The 21,687-nt window shown below is 37.5% G+C and overlaps 1 protein-coding gene across 16 annotated transcripts in view; it reads left to right on the forward strand.

Moving 5' to 3' along the window:
* The window catches only part of wnk1b (WNK lysine deficient protein kinase 1b), a 143,778-nt gene that overhangs the window by 68,554 nt on the left and 53,537 nt on the right, over window positions 1-21,687 (forward strand). For 5 of the 16 annotated variants that reach the window (XR_009513676.1, XM_059978020.1, XM_059978026.1 and 2 more), the window contains 9 exons: window positions 418-1,980; window positions 2,427-2,531; window positions 2,821-2,856; window positions 3,652-3,792; window positions 8,959-9,237; window positions 10,000-10,073; window positions 12,695-12,881; window positions 13,024-13,140; window positions 16,451-16,624. Coding sequence is in view for 15 of the 16 variants with exons in the window: in XM_059978020.1 (XP_059834003.1) it covers window positions 418-1,980; window positions 2,427-2,531; window positions 2,821-2,856; window positions 3,652-3,792; window positions 8,959-9,237; window positions 10,000-10,073; window positions 12,695-12,881; window positions 13,024-13,140; window positions 16,451-16,624 (2,676 nt within the window). In the remaining variant the exon portion in view is untranslated. Of the gene's footprint in view, window positions 1-417; window positions 1,981-2,423; window positions 2,532-2,820; window positions 2,857-3,651; window positions 3,793-8,958; window positions 9,238-9,999; window positions 10,074-12,694; window positions 12,882-13,023; window positions 13,141-16,450; window positions 16,625-21,687 lie in introns of all 16 variants that reach the window. The other 11 variants (XM_059978021.1, XM_059978036.1, XM_059978022.1 and 8 more) reach the window with 10 other exon arrangements.

Genomic DNA, 21,687 nt, shown 5'->3' on the forward strand with positions numbered 1-21,687 from the left:
GGAGTTACCAGGGAGAATTACTTTATTGGTGATGAGCAAAATAAACTCTGTATTTAAGAGAATAAACACTGGTCATTCTTTTTTGTAAGGTAGTGATAAAATTGTACTGAATATCTTAAAGGTAACACTTAATGATCAAGTCATTAATACGGTACCTATGGCAATCAAGTTTAAGGTAAATCAATGTAAATGTAAATCTGTTTCACTTGCAGTGTCTGTTGAGGTGGAACTGCATCTGAATGTAAAACTTATGGCCACAATTGTATTTAATGTATTCATTCAGTTCTTTTAGATGTCTTCTGTGTTTGTCTAACACTTCTATTATTATTCTATATTGTGACTCCTAATGAACAAATCATTTTGTGATGCATTTTAATTTTTCAACTCTGATTTGAGATTTTTGTCTTCATGTTAAAGCAGCCCCCATCTCTTGTGCATCCTTGTGGGGGAGTTACATCACAACCAGAGACTGGTTCATATCCATCTATTCCTCAAAGACCATTTTCTTTCTCTCCACCACCAAGTTTTCCTCTGAAATCTGCTCATCCTCAACGCCGCAAAAGTACTTCATTCCTGGAAGCCCGAACATGCCATTTTCAGCCAATGACAAGGACTGTAGGACAGAACATTCTGTCTCCTGGTGATTTTTCAAATCTGAATGTTGAAAGCTCAGCCTTGAAAGGCTTGATTACTCATAGGTCTGCCAGTGAACCAATCCGTATTGAAGGTCAGGTGCAACCAGAGCAAGTCCATACTTTCATTGAAAGCAGATCAGGATTGGATCAGTTTGAAGACATTCCACTTTTGTGTTATCCTTGTAATGTGCAGCTGCAGCAAACTTTACAAGACCCCTATGACGTTGTAACACATAGTAACTTTCCCACTATTGCATTTTCTTTGCATCAAATTCCAACTGAAGTAAAAGTACAACAGCAGCAGATTTATTCCCAGCCCTTGAGTTTGAAGGAGTCCTTTAGTGGTTCGACTTTCCTCCCCTGCCCAAAACAAAATCTAATGGGCCATATATCTCAAAAAATGCAGGCGACATCTCACACGATACCAGCTCATATTTCAAATCTACCTTCTCAACTTCAACTGCCGCAGGATATGACACAAATGCATGGACAGCATGGGAAGGTTGGAGAACCGCAGGCAGTATTTTCGATGCCATCTAAAGTATTTATACCTGTACGGGATGATAAGGAAGCTCAAAGTGAATCTGCAATAGCGGGTGTACGCACACAAAATAGTGTTGGGACAATGAATACTGTGCTCTCTCTTCCACATTTGATTGCCCCTCATTCAGCGCCACCTATTCCACATTTAAATGAAAACAGAAGTGGGTCAGTGTTTGATTTTCAAGTTTCTCCAGTTCACGTGGAGACTAATGGTATCCAAATTCCATTTCTGCCGTCTATTCAAAGGAGTTACAGAAGTCGGCGGGGTTCAGTGGATCTCAGTTTGGATGACAGCCAAGGAACTGGAATGTACAGCAGGCTTCAGCCAGTAACCGAAGGTCAAGTTGTTTATTTCAGTTCAGATACTTTGGTACTTCCAGGAGACTTCCTGCGGAGGAGACAGCCAAGGTCAGAAGAGCTCTCTCAGAATCTCAGTCCGCAGCGTTCAAGTGACTCTGGTCAGTCAAGTTCCTCAGAAGCAAGGGAACTTCATTCACCATCACCTTTGGGTTCCACAACTCCATACTTCAATGTATCATTGTATCATGAGCAGCAACAAGTTTTGCCGGAGCACGACACTGATTATGAAACATTGCAAAGTGTGCCAGTTTCACTTGCTGCATATCCATCAGTGTTCATTCAGACCAACACAGAATCTTTTCCACCACCCTCGGGGACAGCTGGCTTGTATCTCCAAGTCATGGAAGGATCAAGTTACCGACCTGTTTCATCCCAGCAGAACTTGCCACTGGATCACAGTTCTGCAGATGGACAGTGTCTACCTTTGGTACTTACATTTCAGGTGTTCTTGCCTTTTGCTGAAATATGTTTAGAATTTTAGAAGCCAAACCTGACCAGTTGGGGGGCAGAAATGCATAGCAGCCTGCAAATCATGATTTCTATTACTCCGTGACCTGGATAAATTGTCTGTTGTGTTTGGGATATATAGTGCTATGCTTTTGATTCAGTACCTAATTTAAAAAAAAATCAATTATTTAGCTATGAATTGCAACTTTAAGCAGTTATTTGTGTTTGAGATTAATCATAGAAAAGATTTTTGTACGTTTTCAAGTAATGTTGCCTTTTAAAATTAATTTTTTAAACCTAAGAAAGATGTATTTGCAAGTTTGTATATAGAGAATTATGCTGATCATAAGAAGCATACTCACCAATTAATACGATTTTAAGAGATGTCTTCTTTTTGCGTTTTCTTTATCATTAATTCATTAATATCTAAATATCAAGCAGGTACAAATGCAGAGCCAACTCCCTTCAACCAATCTTCCTCTGGGTGTGACCTCACAGCATACATCGTCACAACTGCCATCAAGTTCCATGCAGCAGACAAACCAGGTAAAGATCATTAAAGATCGTAAGAACATTTTCTAAAACATGATTGGTGGTACAACCTTGAAATTGAGTCTTGTGGTAATCAGTCAAATTGGTGTATTCTTGGGAATAAAACCTTAATTTGTGAAATGGAGTACCATGTGTGAAACTTCAGAAGTTACCAAGTCAAGAAAATGTGGCTGTGTTTCTTTTTGTTAACTGTTTCTCCTGGTTTCTGCAACTTCAGGTTGCAGTTAAATTGATAAAACTGTCTTTCATTACTGTATCTCATACTTTGTTTTGTTTCTTGTAGTTTGGCAGTTACTTCACCCCAACGTATCTTCCACAGGTAGAACATTTATTTCTTCTTTAATAACTTCCCCACTTTTTCCTTTTTTAAGAAATAACCCAGATATTTCTTTGATTTAAAAAAAATCATTGTCCTAAAATAACTGGATTGAGATTGCAGCATGCATATTTGTTGCAAGACTGTCATTATTTAGACCAAATATTTTAATTAGCCGACATTTACTAGGTAAGTATTGTTAGATGCTCTGAAATTTGTTCATAAAGGTAAATCAGCTTATGTTGCCATTGCATTTGTGATCTCTTGAATTGGTGTGTCAATTTGCAGGAAGTACAAACTAATATTTTTGGTACTCCATGATGGAAATGTCAGAGGAAAAATGTTACTGATGAATGTGACTTGCACATCCCCTGCTCCTTCCATCTTTACTACTTATTTACCAAACCCAAAAACTGTAATCTGCTTGCTTGGAGACTGAACTGAAACCAGGGGACCCTCCTAGTGCAAAGTGCAAACTCCACCTCATCGTTTAATTATCCTATGCTGCTGATGCAAGTTGTTTAGGTTGATCAAGTGAAGATTGCCTGACAGTACAGCAGATGTCTTGCTGTTTACCTGGTTATGATTGCTTTTAAGTGATCCCGATGATCATTTATGGATATCTTGGCTAGTCTCTATAAAGATCAAATGTGGGTTGTGGGAGTAAATGGGAGTACTTCAAGTTTTTATTTTCATTTTGCAGATTTGAACACCTTTCCAGACCACTGAACAAAGATAGGAGCTGGATTACTTGCATGCATTATAATTAATACCATGACTAATTCTCTCCTCCCTCAGACAATACAACAGCAATCTGCCCAGCATTCCTTGCCACAGGTGAAATCAAGCGGCCCAGTTCAAGTTGTTTCTCCACATCAAAGTGTACCCATTGTTCAGAACCAAATACTTGCTACTCAACAAGGTCCTACTTCAACACAGGTATAACATTGAGTTACTGTGTTCCTATAGTTTCTGAAATAAATGCTATAGAATGTTAGAATAAAGCATATACTTCTGTGAGTGGTGAAATTGCTCTTTGCTATTTGGAAGATTTTAAATTAGAAGGCAGATTTTAAATTTAACAACACTAAAACTATTTGTTTAATTTTAGTGTCAAACTGATGCTGAAGTGAGTATTATACATTTCTAAAGCTGGATAAACATCTAGATATGTATTAACATATTAAGGATAAAATTAACTTAGTACATTTAACATATTTAATGGAGTGGCCTGAAACTTCCAAAAATCCTGACAGTTGCACTGGCATTTACCTTTGACTGAAATTTAGAATTGTACACGACTCAATGCAGTAGTCCCAAACTTTCTCTGCTGATTGCTGCCATCACTTTTGACTGTGATTTAACCTGGAATATCATGTAAAATTGTACAGCAGAATGTAATTTCTTGCCTTTTCCTAGCAATTATGATGAGAAATTTGCCTACAGAACCCGCTTGAGTGATTTTGTTCTATTTTAGCAGGGTGGAATGGCAGAACGGAAGAAATGTCAGTTTCAGAATTGTGATCTATTAATTTAATTTGTACCCTGTTGTACCCTGTCTGATTTATTTGCCTGAGTATATATTATTTTGACACTGGGAGAGAGCCCGTATTGAATTAGAATGAATCCAGGGAATATTGACCACAAAATTATAATGAGTAAGAGGAGGATAAACCATATAATCCCTTGAACTAGACTCAATGAATTATTAGAATTGTGGCCAATCCTTGACCTTGACTTCCTTCACTTTTTCTCCAGATTCTTTAATCACTTGATCTGAATCTTGTATGCACTCAATATCTGAGTCCATATTGAACTGAGGTAGCAACTTCCAATTATGGTTAATACTTTATTTTGAGACTATGTACCTTTGTTCTGGAGCATGGAATTCCAAGCTTTAAATGGAGAAACTTTTTCAGGTTAAAGTAGAAGACCATGATCCAAAAATGTTAGCATTTCTGGTACCTAATGTTTTCAAAGTTCAATCAAAGTTAAGTATATGTTACCATATACTACTGTGGTATACTTCTAGCACATCACATTTTCTCACAGTTTAAAATTGAGACTGCTGTTCCTGCATGTAATTTGATACTTATAGTACCTTCATTATATTCCAGATAACAAGAAAACTTGACTGATTATTTAATTTCTAAATCACTTGAAGAAATAACAACCCAATTTCTGTATCATCTCAGTTTCATGATGGGGATTTACTCTTGGCTTTAACACAACTGTATTTCTTAAATCTGGAAGAAATAATTTGTGTGTGGAAAACGTCATTTGACTGTGTCTCGAAGCTGAGTAGCATAATACAATTAAATGCAGAAAATTTAAACTTAGAGCAGGGAGAACCAGATTTAATATCGCTGACGTGTTATGAAAGTTGTTGTTTTGCAGCAGCAATACATTGTGAAACATAATAAAAACTAAATTGCAATAAGAAGTGTATGTAAAAAAAAAAATAATTTTTTGCCAAAAGAGAGGAGTAATCAAACTTAGTTTTCATGGGTTTATAGTCCATTCGTAAATCTGATGGCGGAGATGAAGATTGTGTTCCTGAAATGTTGAGTGTGTCTTCAGGCTCCTGTAATTTCTCGATGGTAGCAATGAGAAGATGGCATGTGCTTGGGTGATGGGGTCCTTAATGATAGATGCCACATTCTTGAGGCATTTATTTTTGGAAGTGTGTTTAATGCTGAGGAGGCTACTGCCCATGATGGAGCTAGCTAAGTTACAACTTTCTGCAGCTTTTTCCAATCTTGTGTAGAGGCCTATCCATATCAGACAGTGATCCAACCAGTTAGTGCTCTCCACAGTACATCTGGGAAAATTTGTAAGTGTTTTTGGTGACGTACCAATTCTCTACAAATCCCTAATGAAATGTATCTGCTGTTGTGCTGCCTTTGTAATTGTATCAATATGTTAGGCCCAGGATTCTTAGGTGTTGACACCCAGGAAATTGTAATTATCTACCCTTTCCACTTCTGATCCGTCAATGAGGACTAATGTGTGTTGCCTCGATTTCCTTTCCCTGAAGTCCACACTTAATTCCTTGGTCTTAATGGACATTGACCAGATCTATCTTGCACCTGTATACCTCCTTGTCACCATCTGAAATTCTGCCAACAATTGTGTCATCGGCAATTTTATTAGTTATTATGTGATCAAGAAAAAGTTAATATATACCGAATAGCTTTAACTTCATTGTGGATCTCTTCTGTTTGTTTCTCAAATTCAAAGTCCAGAGGGGTTTAGGAGGAAATGTCCAGTGTTGAATCCTTTTGTAGGATCTTCATGGCTACTGCATCACAGCAACCAAAAATGTAATCCAATGAACCACTTGAATACTGTAAGACACATAATTTCACTGTGCATTGATCAGATTTTAACTTAATTTGAGAGGTTAAAACAACTGAGAATTCATTTGTAATTTGGTTATGGCGTTCTTCTGATTTCAAAATCATTTGGCCAGAAGCATTTATTACATTCAGTTAAATCATTATTATCAAATATTATGTATATGAACAACAATGCAGAAAACACGAACCAGCTTCAAATCATAACTGGTGGTCTGAATTTCAGTAAGGAAGGTTAAGTAAATTAAACAAAATATAGTGAGTGGTTTTATAATTTATTAAAAGCATTACATGTGGACATCTTCAGTTTAATTACAGTGATAGCGTCATGAACATCAACAAAGCCAGCCACAGATCCAAGTTAACTGACCAACACCTCAGATCCATCCTGAGAATCGCCACAACAAAACTAAATCCAGACTTTGATGCGCTGGCTAAAAAGGGAGACCAACAACACTGTTCCCACTGAAATTAAAAATAAGTTTCTTCGTTGTGTTATGTAAAAAAATGCATTTGAAAATATTTTTTTCAATAAGTCTTACATGTTACATGTTATTTCTGTTAAGGGATGGACATGAGTAGTGTGCAGGTGCATGTACGTTCTCAAAATAAAAAATGCGCTCCAGATCAAATACTGGCGCGCTGTCACTGTTCTGTCCTTGTGCTGGTCGTTGTTGAGTTTTGGCACAGGGGACAATTGAATAAGAAGGAGCAGGACAAGTAGACCTGCATCTCCTACCGTTTTTGAAATAAAGACAAGCAGGAGGAGAGTGATGATGATAATATCTTGAAGGATAACAGAATTTTCAGTGCTTTAAAATAATAACTTACTATTAAAAAAAGCTGTGTTTTATTCATTTAATTTTCAGTGTTTTAAAAGTCATTTCAATAAATAGCTAAATACCATGGGACTTCAAAGACAGATATTTTGTTGTAATGCATTTTTTCATTTTCAATTGAAATTAAAGCACATGTTTTCTACATATCCCATGATATTTTATTTTCTCTTATGAGGTGTATTACCAAAACACTCTGTCCATCTGCTCCTGGTCCGGCCCCCCTGTCAAATTTTAGAACCCTTTGTGGCCCACAAGTCAAAAAGTTTGCCACCCCTGCCCTACACTCATCTTTCACCACTTGGCCCTGCCCTAAACAGTCCTTCCAGATGAGACAACACTTCACCTGTGAGTGTATCAGGGTCACCTACTGTACCCAGTGCTCTTGCTGTGGCTTCCTCTGCTTAGTGACATAGATTGGGGGGAGGTCTGCTTTGTCTGCCGCTAAAGATGGAATTTCCCGTTGTCACTCATTTCAATTCAACTTTCCATTCCCATTCTGACATGTAGGTCCGTGGCCTCTAATGCCACAGTGAAGTTACACTCAGGTTGGAGAAGTATCATCTTGTATTCCATCTGGGAGTAATGGAATGAACATTGATTTCTGTAAACCTCTGATAATTTTTCCCTCCTCCTCCCCCTTCTCTCTTTTTCCATTCCCCATTCTAGTTGTCTTCTCACCTGAGAATGTGGTGACCCTTTCTTTTGCCCTTTCTCCATTGTCCACTATTCCTCTCCAATAGTATCTGATTCCTGTTTCTTCAGCTGCTTACCTTCTTCCACCTATCCCCTCCCAGTTTTATTTGTCATCCCTTCCCCATCCACTTACCTGGTTTCACCTATCACCTGCCAACTTCTGCTCCTTTCTCTCACTCCCCCTTTTCTCTGTCCCCTTTGTATCTAGTCCTAATGAAGAGTCCAGATCCGAAAAGTCAACTGTTTATTCCCCTCTACAGCTGCTGTCTGACCTGCTGAGTTCCTGAAGCATCTTGTGTATGTTGAGCACTGTTCCCTAAGCTATGCAGGTGAAATGCTCCCATGCGCATAGCCTTTGTTGTCGCTCAGTTGGAATTTTATATAATGTATAATTAAAGTATGGTGCAGTTTTCAGGCCGTATATGGGAAAAAAATTCCCTGCTCAGATTAATGGTTGGTCCACACAGTTGTAAATAAAAAAAAATGATAGAGGGAGTGTTGGTGTTAAGCAGAAATAATGCTCATGTTTTCTGAGCTTGTGCTATGACTTTAGTTTTGATTTGGAATGTAACTTCCTGAAAAGTTTAAGAATTGGATATTGTAAATTTTCATTTTTGACCTGGTGTGCTAGCATAAGTACACTGATTGTTACATTAATCTTGAAACCACCTGAGTTTTCCCTTTCATTAATTTGGGACCCTAAGCCAGGATAAAAGCTACCAGTACAAAAAAGTTGTGCTTAACATTATTTAAAGATCTAAATTAGCTATTGCACTGTGTACAGACAAGGCAAGGGAGCTTTTCTAGGGTATAAGAATACAGCAGTAGTCTTTGAGAAAGTGTTTAGAATAAAGGGAGTGACATGGAGAAATTTTTAAAACTTTATGAGAAGAGTTTGCTGATCTAGATACCTTGGATGTATTTGTAATTAGACTGTAATGTGCATTATTTGGTGCTATTTTTATTATTTATATACATGAGTTTTCTGCTGCTTTTTTGTCTTAAAAATACATAACAGATGTGGCTTTGGGAAGAACTGCATAGTGTTGGAGTAATCAAAGTAGGGAGTAAAATTTATTTTGCTTAGAATTCGTAAAAGGCAAAACTGAAGATCGTGTATAATACAAGTTGGTTGCAAATTTAATTTTTTTTTCTTTTGCTAAGGACAAAGTGCATAATGGTCAACTGTTTCTAATCTACTTTTGTGTCTTTTATAGAATTATTCAACACAATTGCCAAGTGTAGCTCCAAGTCCTGTGAAATCTTCTACTGGTGTTCAGTCCACTGTAGTCTCACCACCACTTCCAGTTTCTACTGAAGTTGTATCTCAGCCTGTTACACAACCATCGTATCATGTTGGACATGCTGCAAATATGGCACCACCGTACATTGAATCTTCAGCAGCTGGACAAACAAGAGGACTGCAACCTGGAACCACTACTATTCAGAACCAGATTGGGCCTCCAAATCAATTACAGACACAAGCATCGCAAGAGGTATTTATGCTAGTAATGTAATTATATACTTGTACGTGAATTTTTTAGAGCATTGACCAGAACTAATGTTTAATGAACAGAAAAGAAATGTTATGTAGACGTTGCATAAGCTGTGATGGCTTGCTTCATCAAAGACAAAAGCTGAGGGAGTGAAGGCAGTAGATTGAAAGATGGCATGTCTGGTTCTTTCTTCTTTTCTTTGATTTTGAATAAAAAGTGCAGGGCAGTCAGTTTTTTCAAAAAAAATCCAAGAACTGGGTGGGTGGAATATAAGGTATGGGCATTGATTGCAGTACACAGTGTAGCAGCTAGCTCAAAGGGAAGAAATGAGATAGTGTGGAAAAAAGCAGAAAATAGAAAGAGGATATGATGGAAGAGAGGCATTTGGGAAAAGGGGAGTGATGAGATATATTATAAATGCAATTTACAGGCGTGATGGATTCCTTCCTTTCTATATCTTGCCAACTTCCAACTGTGTAGCAGCGGCTTGGAAGTATTTTTGAATACTAAATCAATTTTGTACATTAAGGTTTTCCTTCTCTTAAAAGACATGAGAGTTGTTCAGCGGTCATGAAACTAGTTTCCTGTTTAATTGAACAATAGTATAGGCCTCATGCAGTCATAAGAGGAGTCCCAGAGAAGATCTATTTAAGTAGAATTTTATGCTATATAGTTAATAGCCAATTATTGGAAATGAAATGTTCTGCTCATTAAGTTTCAATTTGCAAAATTGATTTTTTTTCTCACTGTGTATACTTCTAGATGTCCCAGGCTTCTCCACAGACATTGACTGTTGAGCAGTTACAGTTACACCAGTTGTGTTCATCTGTAGACAGGTAAGAGTGAAATTGCTTTCAAGAAAAATATCAGCTTTGCTTCATGTAACTTAATTTTTCTAAACTTGTTGCACATACATTGATACGTAATTGGTTTGTGATTTACTCCAGCAGTATAAGGAAGTAGAACTTTTTAAACACTAATTGTATACAGATGTGAAATTAAGAATATGAAATGTGTTAAATACTTTTTCAATTCCATGTGATTTTTCAACTCCATGTGTAGCCTTTGGTAGCAACTTTAAATTTAAGGTTGTAAAATTTGAATTGAGCAATGAGATAATTTTATAAATGAAACTGTTGGAATCGGATGGTGCCTGTGTTCATGGATTATTTATGCAGGAACCCCTTAAGACAAAGATGCAGAAGATGATTAGGTCTCTAAACAACACACGATTAAATGTTTCAAATGTTCTTGCTTTTTATTTTTAATTTTTTATATTAGCAGTCTATTGCAATTAGTGCAGTTATACTCGCAACATCTTTCCCTGCTAACATTCCATGTAGACTGGGAATTGCAAAGGCAACTACTTAACCAATTGGGCAAAAAAACAAAACTGCAGCAATTTCATTTCATCAGAATCCATTGAGGTTATCCATTTTGGATCAAAGAAAGGCAAATTTTCTAAATGATAACTAGGAACTAGAACTAGGTGTCAATTTGCATATGCCATTAGAACAACAATTAAAGATATTAATAGAATGCTGGGTTTTGTCAAAAATGACCTGTGGGTCGTTGTACAGAAATTTGATTAGAATTCAGTTCTGGGCTCTGTAGCCCCAGTATATTGGCCACTTTATCTCTTGTAAAGCTTTTCAATAGGGATTTTCTCCAGTGGTGATTTCAGTAAAGAAACATTAGCGATAAAGTACATTGTAGAATACATTTTTGCCTGGTAGTATAGTTGTTAAATTGCTTTGTGACCAGCAAGAGATGTGCATCATTGATCGAGAAATTGGCAGATGAAAATTTTAAATGTAAATAAATAATAGATTTACTGGATTGTTATAATCATTCATCTGGTTCACTAATCTATTAAAGAGAAGTAAATCACCCATCCTTGCTCAATCTGGCCTATCCACGATTCTATACCCACTAAAGTGATTGACTCTTATCTGCTCTCAGATCAGAGACTATTGGGTGGGTAATAAATTCTGGTGTTATCAGTGACCTCTATGTCATATAACACCATGAGTGATTAAGGTGGGCATTTGATACTGTGTTATCAAATACCAACCAAGAATCAATACAATGGCAAGAGAAAAATGCATTGGTAAAATTGTCAAAATAAATCAGAACAAAGTAAGTACAGGAAAGTCTAACAAAAAGTTCATAAAGCCATAAGACCAAGGAGCAGACTTGAGTAATTCAGCCCACCGAGTCTGCTCTGCCATTTCATCATGTTGATTTATTAGCCTTCTCAAATCCATTCTTCTGCCTTCTCCCCATAACCTTTGACGTTTTGTCAAATCAGGAACCTATGAGCTTCTGCATTAAATCTACCCTATGACTTGGCCTCCACAGCAGTCTGATGCACTGAATTCCATAGATTCAACACCTCTGGCTAAAGAAATACCTCTTCGTCTGTGCTGTAAATGAATGCCCCTCTGAGACTGTGCCCTTTGGTCCTAGACTCTTCCACTATAGGAATAATCTCCACACCCACTCTGTCTGGGCATTTCAATATTCAGTAGATTTCAGTGAGATTCCCCCCCCCCCCCCCCCACTCATTCTTCTAAACTCTAGCAAGTACAGGCCCAGAGGCATAAAACACTCGCCATACGTTAATCCTTTCATCCTTTCATTCCCAGAATCATTCTTGTGAGCCTCCTCTGGACCCTTTCCAATGCTAGCGCTTACTGTCTTTGATAAGGCGCCCAAAGCTGTTCACAATACTCGGTGTGATGTGACCAATGCCTTATAAAGACTCAGCATCACATTCTGATTTTTATATTCTTGTCCTCTCGAAATGAATGTTAGTATTGCGTTTACTATCCTTATCACCGACTCAACTTGCAAGTTAACCTTTAGGGAATTCTGCACGAGAACGCTTAAATCCATTTGCACCTCTGATTTTTGAATTTGCCCCCCGTTTAGAAAATTTTCTACACCTTTATTCCTCCTACCAAAGTGCATGACCTTGTACTTCCCTATACACTATATTCCATCTGCCACTTTTTTGCCCATTCTCCCAATCTGTCAGTCCTCCTGCAGATTCCCTGCTTCCTCAACACAACCTGCCTCGCCATCTATCTTTTGTATCGCCTGCAGACCTGGCCACAAAGTCATTTATTCTGACATCCAAATCATTGATGTATAATGTTTAAAAGAAGTGGCCCCAACGCCGATCCCTGTGAAACACCACCAACCAGCTAAGGCCCCTTTTATTCCCACTCTTTGCTTCCTGCCAGTCAACCAATCTTCTATCCATGCTAGTAAAGCAACACGGGAAATTAATGACTTTAAACTTTGGCATGAATGCTTAAATAGGACAGTCACCCGATTAAAATAATCTCAACCACATATGTTCAGATGTTAATCTATATTGTGTATATTAAATTTCAAAATGCTTGCAAAATCATGTAGTAGAGATGTCTGTTTTGTGATTTTTATTTTTAAGTGCTCACTCTGATGTTGCTTCGGGGATGAGTGATGGAAATGAAGGCCTTCCAGCAGGTGGAGGAAATGACGGCCTTCCAGCAAGTGGGAGACATGAAGGGAGATCAGCAAAACGACATTATCGCAAATCTGTGAGGAGTCGTTCACGTCATGAAAAATCATCCAGACCAAAGTTACGAATTCTTAATGTAAGCATCCATCGTTTTAGGTAGTTTTGTTGAAATAACGGTTTGAGAATTGGTGTATGTGATGTTTTAAGCTGAAGAAACAGTAATGACTTTTCACTGTTAAAATTTTGCCATATAAAATGCAAAATTCCCATTTTTTAAGGTTTCAAATAAAGGAGATCGGGTTGTGGAATGTCAGTTGGAAACACACAATCGAAAAATGGTTACCTTTAAATTTGATTTGGACGGTGACAATCCAGTAGAGATAGCATCTATTATGGTGAGTAAACAAATTACTTGAATTTTGACAATTGTTGACTAACATTTTTATTAGAAAAGTATTTGAATTTGTACTTACGAAGATAGTAATAGTAGTGTGGGTGGTAGGGTGGATATACATCACTACAAAAGGAGGTGTAAAGTGCTCCTTCACTCTGTTAGCCTGCAGGTTAACCTGCTTAGTCCCCCGATCAGAGTCACATGAAGCCATGGGAGCAGGTGGTGGATGGTCGTCTGAGTAGCTGGTGCATATCACAAGTCCTGGTTATGCAATTACTGACACCAGGGAGACAATCTGAAGAGTATTGGTGATGGCTGGAGTCACCTGTCTTGAAAAGACACTGCCCAGAAGAAGACAATGACAAGCCACTTGTGCAGAAAAATTTACCAAGAACAATCATGGTCCAAGACCATGATCGCCCATGTCATATGACATGGCACATAATCATGTTGATGATGAATAGTAAAGTACTTTGTGGTATTCCAGATTAATATATGAGTTTAATTATATGGTGAATGTTTGTTGAAAGGACAGGAAGGTAGGCCAAAGGGGTGGCTTGTCTCTTGGTTTAACAAAAAATTAAATCAGGTCATTAGAGGTGACATAGGAATATGTAGAATCCTTATGGATAGAGTTAAGTAATTGCCAGGGTAAAAAGACCCTGATAAGGCCTCTGAACAGTAGTCAGGGTGTGGGCTACAAATTATAATGGGAGATAAAAGAGGCAAGTCAAAAGGATAATGTTTAATAGTAATGGAGGATTTCAAAACACAGGTATTTTGGGAAAATTTGGTTGATTGGGAGAGGGGGAGGGAGAGAAAAAGATAGAATGGCTTAGAGCAGCTTGTGGTTGAGCCCAGTAGATTTGATATTGTTTAATGAACTAGAGTTCATTAGGGAGCTTAAGTTAAAAGAACCTTTAGGAGGAAATTATCATAAAATGATAGAATATACCCTGCAATTTGAGAGGGAGGAGCTAAAGTCATATGTACAAGTATTACAGTGGAGTGAAGGGAATTACAGAGGCATGAGAGAAGAGCTGGCCAAAATTGATTGGAAGGTAATACGAGTAGGGATGATGGCAGAGCAACAATGGTTGGAGTTTCTGGGAACAATTTGGAAAGCACAGGATAGATGTATCCCAAGAAAATATTATACTGAAGGCGAGGTCAGAACCATAAAAACCCAACATAAAAGCAAAAGAGAGAGCATATAATAGAGCAAATATTACTGGGAACTTAGGAGATTGAGAAACTCAAAAAAACAACAGAAGATAAATAAAATAGAAGCCAAAATGGATTAAAGGATGAAATATGAAGCTAGCCAGTAATTTCAAAGAGTACGGCAGAAGTTTGTTTATATATATTTTTGCGTGTGTGTGTGTATGTATAATATATGTACATATATATATACATATGTATGTATATATATGTGTGTGTGCATATATGTATGCGTGTGTGTGTATATATATAAATGTGTGCGCGTGTATGTGTATATATTACATAAATATCTTTATATATTTATATATAAATATAATATATAATATATATAATTACACATATTAATATGTATTATATTATATATACATTATATAATATATGAATATAAATTATATATATTATATTATTTATACATATAAAAATTAGATATTGGATTGCAATAAAATGACCCTTGAAAGGTAGTAATGGTTTACAAGGAAATGACGGAGGAGCTGAATAAGTATTTTGCATCAGTCATCACTGTGGAAGATAATAGCAGTATGCTTGGGCAGAAGTGCATGCAGTTGCTATTAATCAGGAGAGCGTGCTTGGAAAACTGAAGTGTCACCTGGATCAGATGGACTACACCCCAGGGTTCTGAAAGAGGTAGCTGAAGAAATTGTGGAGGCATTAGTTATGATCTTTCAAGAATCAATAGATTCTGTCATGGTTCTGGAGGACTGGAAAATTGCAAATGGCACTCCACTCTTCAAGAAGGGAGGGAGGCAGAAGAAAGCAAAATATAGGCCAGTTAGCCTGACCTCATTAGTTGGGAATACCTGGACTCTATTGTTAAGGATGTGGGTTTGGGGTACTTGGATGCCATGGTGAAATAGGCCAAAGTCAGCATGGATTCTGCAAGAATAAATCTTACCTGAAAAACCTATTGGAATTCTTTGAGGAAATAACAAACAGGGTGGACAAAAGAGAATTGGTGAATGTGGAGTACTTGGATTTTCAGAAGGCCTTTGACCCTGGTGCTGCACATGCGGTTGCTTAACAAGGTTAAAAGCCTATGGTATTACAGGAAAGCTATTAGCATGTTTAGCGCATTGCCTGATTGGCAAGAGGCAAAGGGTTGGAATAAAAGGGATCCTTTTCTGTTTGGTTGCCAGTGGCTAGTGGTATTCCGCAGGGTTGGTATGGACCACTTCTTTTTATGTTATATGTTAATGATTTGGATGACAGAATTGATGGCCTTGTGGCCAAGTTTAAGGATGATATGAAGATAGATGGAGGGGCAGTTGAGGAAGTGGGGGGGCTGCAGAAGAACTTAAACAGATTACAAGATTGGGCAAAGAAGTGGATGATAGAATACAGGTTAATGGTCATGCACTTTGCTTGAAGGAATAAAAGCATAGACTGTTTTCTAAATGGGGAGAAGAAAAATCTGATGTGAAAAAGGACTTGGGTCCTCATGCAGGATTCACTGAAGGTTAATTTGCAGGTTGAGTTGATGGTGAGAAAGGTACATTTATATTGTATTCAGTATGAGAGGACTAGAATATAAAAGCAAGGATATAATGCTGAGGTTTTATAATGTACTGGTCAGGCTTCAGTGGAGTATTGTGATCATTTTTGGGCCCCTTATTTAAGAAAGAATGCTGACATTGGAGAGGGTTCAGAGGAGGTCCTATGGTGGAGGAATCCAGGACCAGAGGGCACAACGTCAGAATAGATGAAAGTACAATTAGAATGGTGATGTGGAGGAATTTCTTTCGCCAGAGGGCAGAGAATCTATGGAATTCGTTGTCACAGGTGGATGTTGTGGCCAGTCATTGGGTGTATTTAAGGTGGAGGTTGATAGGGCATGAAAGGTTATGGGGAGAAGGCAGGAAAACAGGATTGAGAGGGAAATGCATCAGCTGTGATAAAATGGCAGTGTAAACTTGATGGTTAATGATTTGCATTGAAAGTGTTGACTTAATTGGCAAATGTATGAAAGTGACTTGCTTTTACTGTATTTTCTACACTAACACCAATTTCAGACTTGTGTTCCAAGAATACAATTGAATCAGACTTGATTAGAACAGTTGTCTTTCCTGATACAGGTTCAGAATGAATTTATCCTGGAGACTGAGAGGGAATCATTTATTGACCAAGTACGGGAAATTATTGAAAAGGCTGATGAAATGCTGAGTGAAGATCCAAGTGGGGAACCAGAAGGTGATCAAGGATTGGAGACTGTAAAAACCCAGGTTGATGTTTGCTTTAGTCAAGCACAGGTATGCTATTGAATACATTTCTTTTTATTTGAAACCATTTAACTTTAAAGCATACACGAGGAAATCTGCAGATGCTGGAAATTCAAACAACACCCAGAAAATGCTGGTGGAACACAGCAGGCCAGGCAGCATCTATAAGGAGAAGCACTGTCGATGTTTCGTGCTGAGACCCTGACGAAGGCCTGCTGTGTTCCACCAGCATTTTGTGTGTGATGTTTGTAACTTTAAAGCATCTATGCTGTTCTGTCTGTACACATTATACTTGGATTTTACAAAGAAAAAATTGGAATTCTAGAATTATATGGCAATGAGCCTTGTAACTGTGGTAGGAAAATTATTGGAGAAGATTCTTAGGAATATTATCTACATGCGTGTGGAAAATCTTTATGGAGATGGGCAGCATGTCTTTGTGCACAGGAGGTTATGCTTCACAGAAGGATTTGACCAGCAGTGTTCTGCAAGAATTGATGTTGGGATTTCTGTGATTGTGTATAAATAACTTGAACTAAAATACAGCTGGGGTGATTAGTAAGCTTGCTGATGATGCATGTAATTGGTGGAGTTGTGGAAAATGAGGAAGATTGTCAAAGGATTCAGCTGCATGTAGACTAGCTGGAAGTATGGGCAGAGAAATGGCAGATGGAGTTTAATCAGGATAACTCATACATGTTACACTTTGGGAGGTCAAATCCAAGAGGAGAGTGTACAGTAAACTGCAGAACTCTTAGCTTCATTGATGTATAGAGAGATCTTGGGTTAAAAATTCATAAGCTCCCTCAAAGTGGTGACACATGCATTTACAGTAGTATAGAAGGCATGCAGCATATTTTTCTTTCTCTACCGGGACAGTGTGTATAAATGCTGAGAATCAGAATTCTCTTTATTACCTGTCTTAAAAAACATGAAATTTGTTACTTTACAGCAGCAGGGCAGTGCAAAGGCAAACTTACTATATATAAATAATAAAATAAATAAAAAATGCCGACAATAAATAATGAGCTTATGTTCAAGGGTCCTTAGATTGCTTTCCACTGTACGGATATAGAAATTTACAGGAGTCTTTAGTGACATACCAAATCACCTAAAGCTAATGAAATAAAGCTGCTGGCATGCTGACTTTATGATTGTGTCAATCTAGTAGATGGCAGTGTTTAAGAGGCATTTAGACTGGCACGTAATGTACAAATGGTTAACATCCCTCGAACAGCATATCACACTATTGTCTTGCTCTCTTTACCTCTTTAATTTTTCTTAACCTTTAAAAAGTCATACATCAGATTTTGATTAGCTCCAGACCAGAAATCACTACCAAGAGTGAATAATGAAAATTTTTTTTGTATCTAATTTCAATATCTTTTTGAACTGGTTAAGCGTAAGATTTTCTTGTGTTTACATTCAAGGTTTTTGTAGACATATTTTAAAGAATGATTAGAATACCAATTAGAACCTGAAGGGTTGAGACTCTTATACTTGAGGCCAGAGAAATTTACAACAGTAAATAAGACATGGAAAAGGATAGACTAAAATAGCCAAGATGTAATTTAACTGTAGCATGTTTAGAGTTTGTCTATCATGAAAGTACCTCACACCTTTGTGTTAATTTGCATGAGGACTCAGGTTTAGAAAAACAATTTTTGTGCAAGATACCGAAGAGCAATGCAGATTGTATGCCAAACTGCACATCTGTGTTCAGTAATTGGCTGCCAGACTTGTGCATAATTAACCAAGAATCAGTATTTCTTGGCACCACATAATGAAAACTCTAGTGAAGACAGAGGAGATTTATTAAAATCCTACCGGAATTACATAAATGATTAGCAAAAATAGAATTGTTTTTTCAAGCAGGAACAAAAACTGAATATTACTAGTGTAAACTCAACTGTGGACACAGAATCAATAACCAGTGGACTAATCTGAGAGGTGATGTGATTCTTCAAACAGTGAATGATTTGTAATGAGCAGCAGAATCAGATTTAATTGTCCTTTTAAGAAAGGGAATGGATGTATTCTGAGGCAGTATAGGAAGTATGTGTTTTTTTAATACCCAAGTAATCAATATTATATGCATTTCAATTACTAATGTTCTGCCCTTTGCTTTCCTGTCCACTATACTAGCTTGCAATTTTAAGATGCTTAATTCTTGCTCTTCGCACTCTCTTGTAAATAATCTCAAGCTTGTGAGTTTCTAATCTGCTCAGTCTACAATTTACTGACTTATGAGTTCTGCAGTTACACATCTATCCATTTTCAATAAGGTGGACAGATGGACAGAGGCTAATGAGATTTGGCATCTGGTTCTCACAGGATATTAAAGTGGTAATGTGTTAAACAAATGCATTAACACATTCAAAATGGTGAAGAATTCAGTAAGTCAGGCAGCATCTATGAAAATGAATGAATAGTCAACGTTTTGTGCCAAGACTCCATCAGGATTGGGAAAGGGGTAGACGCTAGAATAAAAAGATGGTGGGAGGGGAAGAAGAGCAAGCTAGAAGTTGATTGGTGAAGTGTGGTAGGTGGGAAAGGTAAAGGGCTTGAGAGGGAAGAATTTGATGTGGATCATGGGGGGGGAGACAAAAGGAGGAGGGGTACTGGGGGAAGTGATAGGTGAGGAGAGAAGAGGTGCAGAAGGAAGAAAAGGTTTGTGAACTTTTGCAATTACCTGGTTTTCTGCATTAATTACTCAGTGTGCTCTGGTCTTCATCTAAGTCACAATAATAGACAAACACAATATGCTTAAACTAATTACACACGGGCAATTGTACTTCTCATCAATAATGAGTACACCATTTAAACATTCACAGTCTCTAGGTTCAAAACAAGTATGAGAACCTCTGGGGGTAACACCTTTTACAAAAGCTATTTGGTGTCAGCTGTTCAAATTAATGAGATGAGATTGGAGGTGTGAGTTGTAGAGGTGCCCTGGCCTATATATAAAAAAACACATAAAGTCAGGTTACTGACAGAGCCTGTTCTTCTCAAGGAAGATCTGTTTGTGCACCATGCCTCAATCAAAGCAACTTTCAGAGGACCTTGGAAGAAGAATTGTAGAGATAGATGAAGCTGGAAAAGGCTACAAAAGTATTTCTAAAGACCTAAATGTTTATCGGACCACAGTAAGAGAAATTGTCCACAAAGAGAGGGAATTCAGTACTGTGGCTACTCTTCCTTGGAGTGGACGTCCTGCAAAGATCACACCAAGAGCACAAGGTGCAATGCTGAAGGAGGCTAAAAAGAATCCAAGGGTAACAGCAAAAGACCTGCAGAAATATCTAGAACTTGCTAAAGTCTCTGTTCATCTGTCCACTATAAGAAAAACACTGAACAAGAATGGTGTTCATGTAAGGACACCATGGAGGAAACCAGTGCTCTCCAAAAAAAAAAATTGCTGCACATCTCAAGTTTGCAGAAAACCATCTAGATGTTCTCCAACACTTCTGGGACAATGTTCTGTGAACAGATGAGACAAAAGTTGGACCTTTTGGCAGAAATGCACATTGCTGTGTTTGGAGGAAAAAGGGCACTGCTCACCAACACTAAAACCTCATCCCAACAGTGAAGCATGGTGAATGGAACATCATGGTTCGGGGCTACTTTGCTGCCTCAGGGCCTAGACAGCTTGCAATAGTTGAGGGAACAATGAATTCAAAATTGTATCAAGATATTTTGCAGGAGAATGTTAGGGTAGCAGTCCTTCACTTGAAGGAGGACTTCCGGTGGCTGAATGGAGTAAGTTGCAGTAGCTACATGCTCCAAAATTATTCGCTTACTCTTCTGTTTAAACCTACCTCGGTGAGAGCACCATGAGCACCACGAGTAGAAAACACTTTTTAAAAAAAGAGGCTACTTTAGAGACTTTGACTGAAATGTTTCAACAAATGTCAGGGAGACTTGGAAAAATTGGATAAACTGGATGACTTGGAATCCAAGTTTGACTTGTTACAGAATTCCTTTGACCTGGTTAAATCTGAACTGAAAACGCTTAATCGGAATCTTGGAAGTATACAGCAGACTGTGAATGACCATGAAATTCGTATTAAGCTACACGAAGAATCTCTGCCGGTGTTGCAGAATGATATCGAAGGTTTCAAGAAAATTTCTAAGGAACAACTTAAAAAATACGACGCGTTACTTAAGAAACTTACAGATTTGGAGACCAGGAACCGAAGGTGCAATATCAGAATTCTTGGGCTTCCTGAAAAACCGGAGGGTAATCAACCTATCAATTTTTGTGCTCAAATGCTGAAAGATTTCTCTCAGAGATCCGTGTAAACTCAAGGTTACTACTTCTGATAATAAGATTTCTTGGTTTACGAAGCCTGAAGAAGCTAAGAAATTTTTACATAGTCTCCATACTTAAATTCAACCTTGAATATTTCTCTTTATGCCAAATATTTTAATTTCAGGTGTTCAATCAAGTAATTGGCGCTTTGTTGATAACAAGGTTTCTTGATTTATGAAGCCTTAATCATTTGCTTGATTAAGTAATTGGCGCCTTGTTATCTTTCAAACTATGCCAAATATGCAGGCAGACCGATCCATTTTCTCTTGCTGTTTTCCACCTTTATACAGGTCCTCTAATGTTACTTTTTCGCAGCTCTTTTTAAACAATACGTTATATTCTTTCAGCGTCATGTTGATTTTTACTTTCCTTTTAGTAATTTGAAAGTAATTATGTAGGGTGTACATGTAGTAATTACTGAGGAATGAAACTATAGGGTGTTTTGCTTTACTTTAAATTCACTCTGATTTTTCCTATCTTTTGATTATTTATATACTTTTCGGCCTTTTAATGTTTTTCAATAGTATACAATATTCTATATTTCTTATTGCTGGTTTTTGGCTTTTTCATTATTTTACCATTTTGTCATTTTGTTTTTTTTCCCCTTGAATGCCTTAAATTAGTCATGTAGGAAGCTATCTAAACCGCTTCCCTTTCTAATTATTTTCTATTTGTTTCTTTACTCCTTTTTTTTGCACCTGCAAAGTATATGTTGTTTTCCTTATTGGCTTCTACTAATATTTGGTTTTATTGCCTTTCCTTTTTACCGAGACTAATACTT

This window comes from Hypanus sabinus, chromosome 8 (genome assembly GCF_030144855.1).
Source record: "Hypanus sabinus isolate sHypSab1 chromosome 8, sHypSab1.hap1, whole genome shotgun sequence".
Taxonomy (NCBI): Eukaryota; Metazoa; Chordata; class Chondrichthyes; order Myliobatiformes; family Dasyatidae; genus Hypanus; species Hypanus sabinus.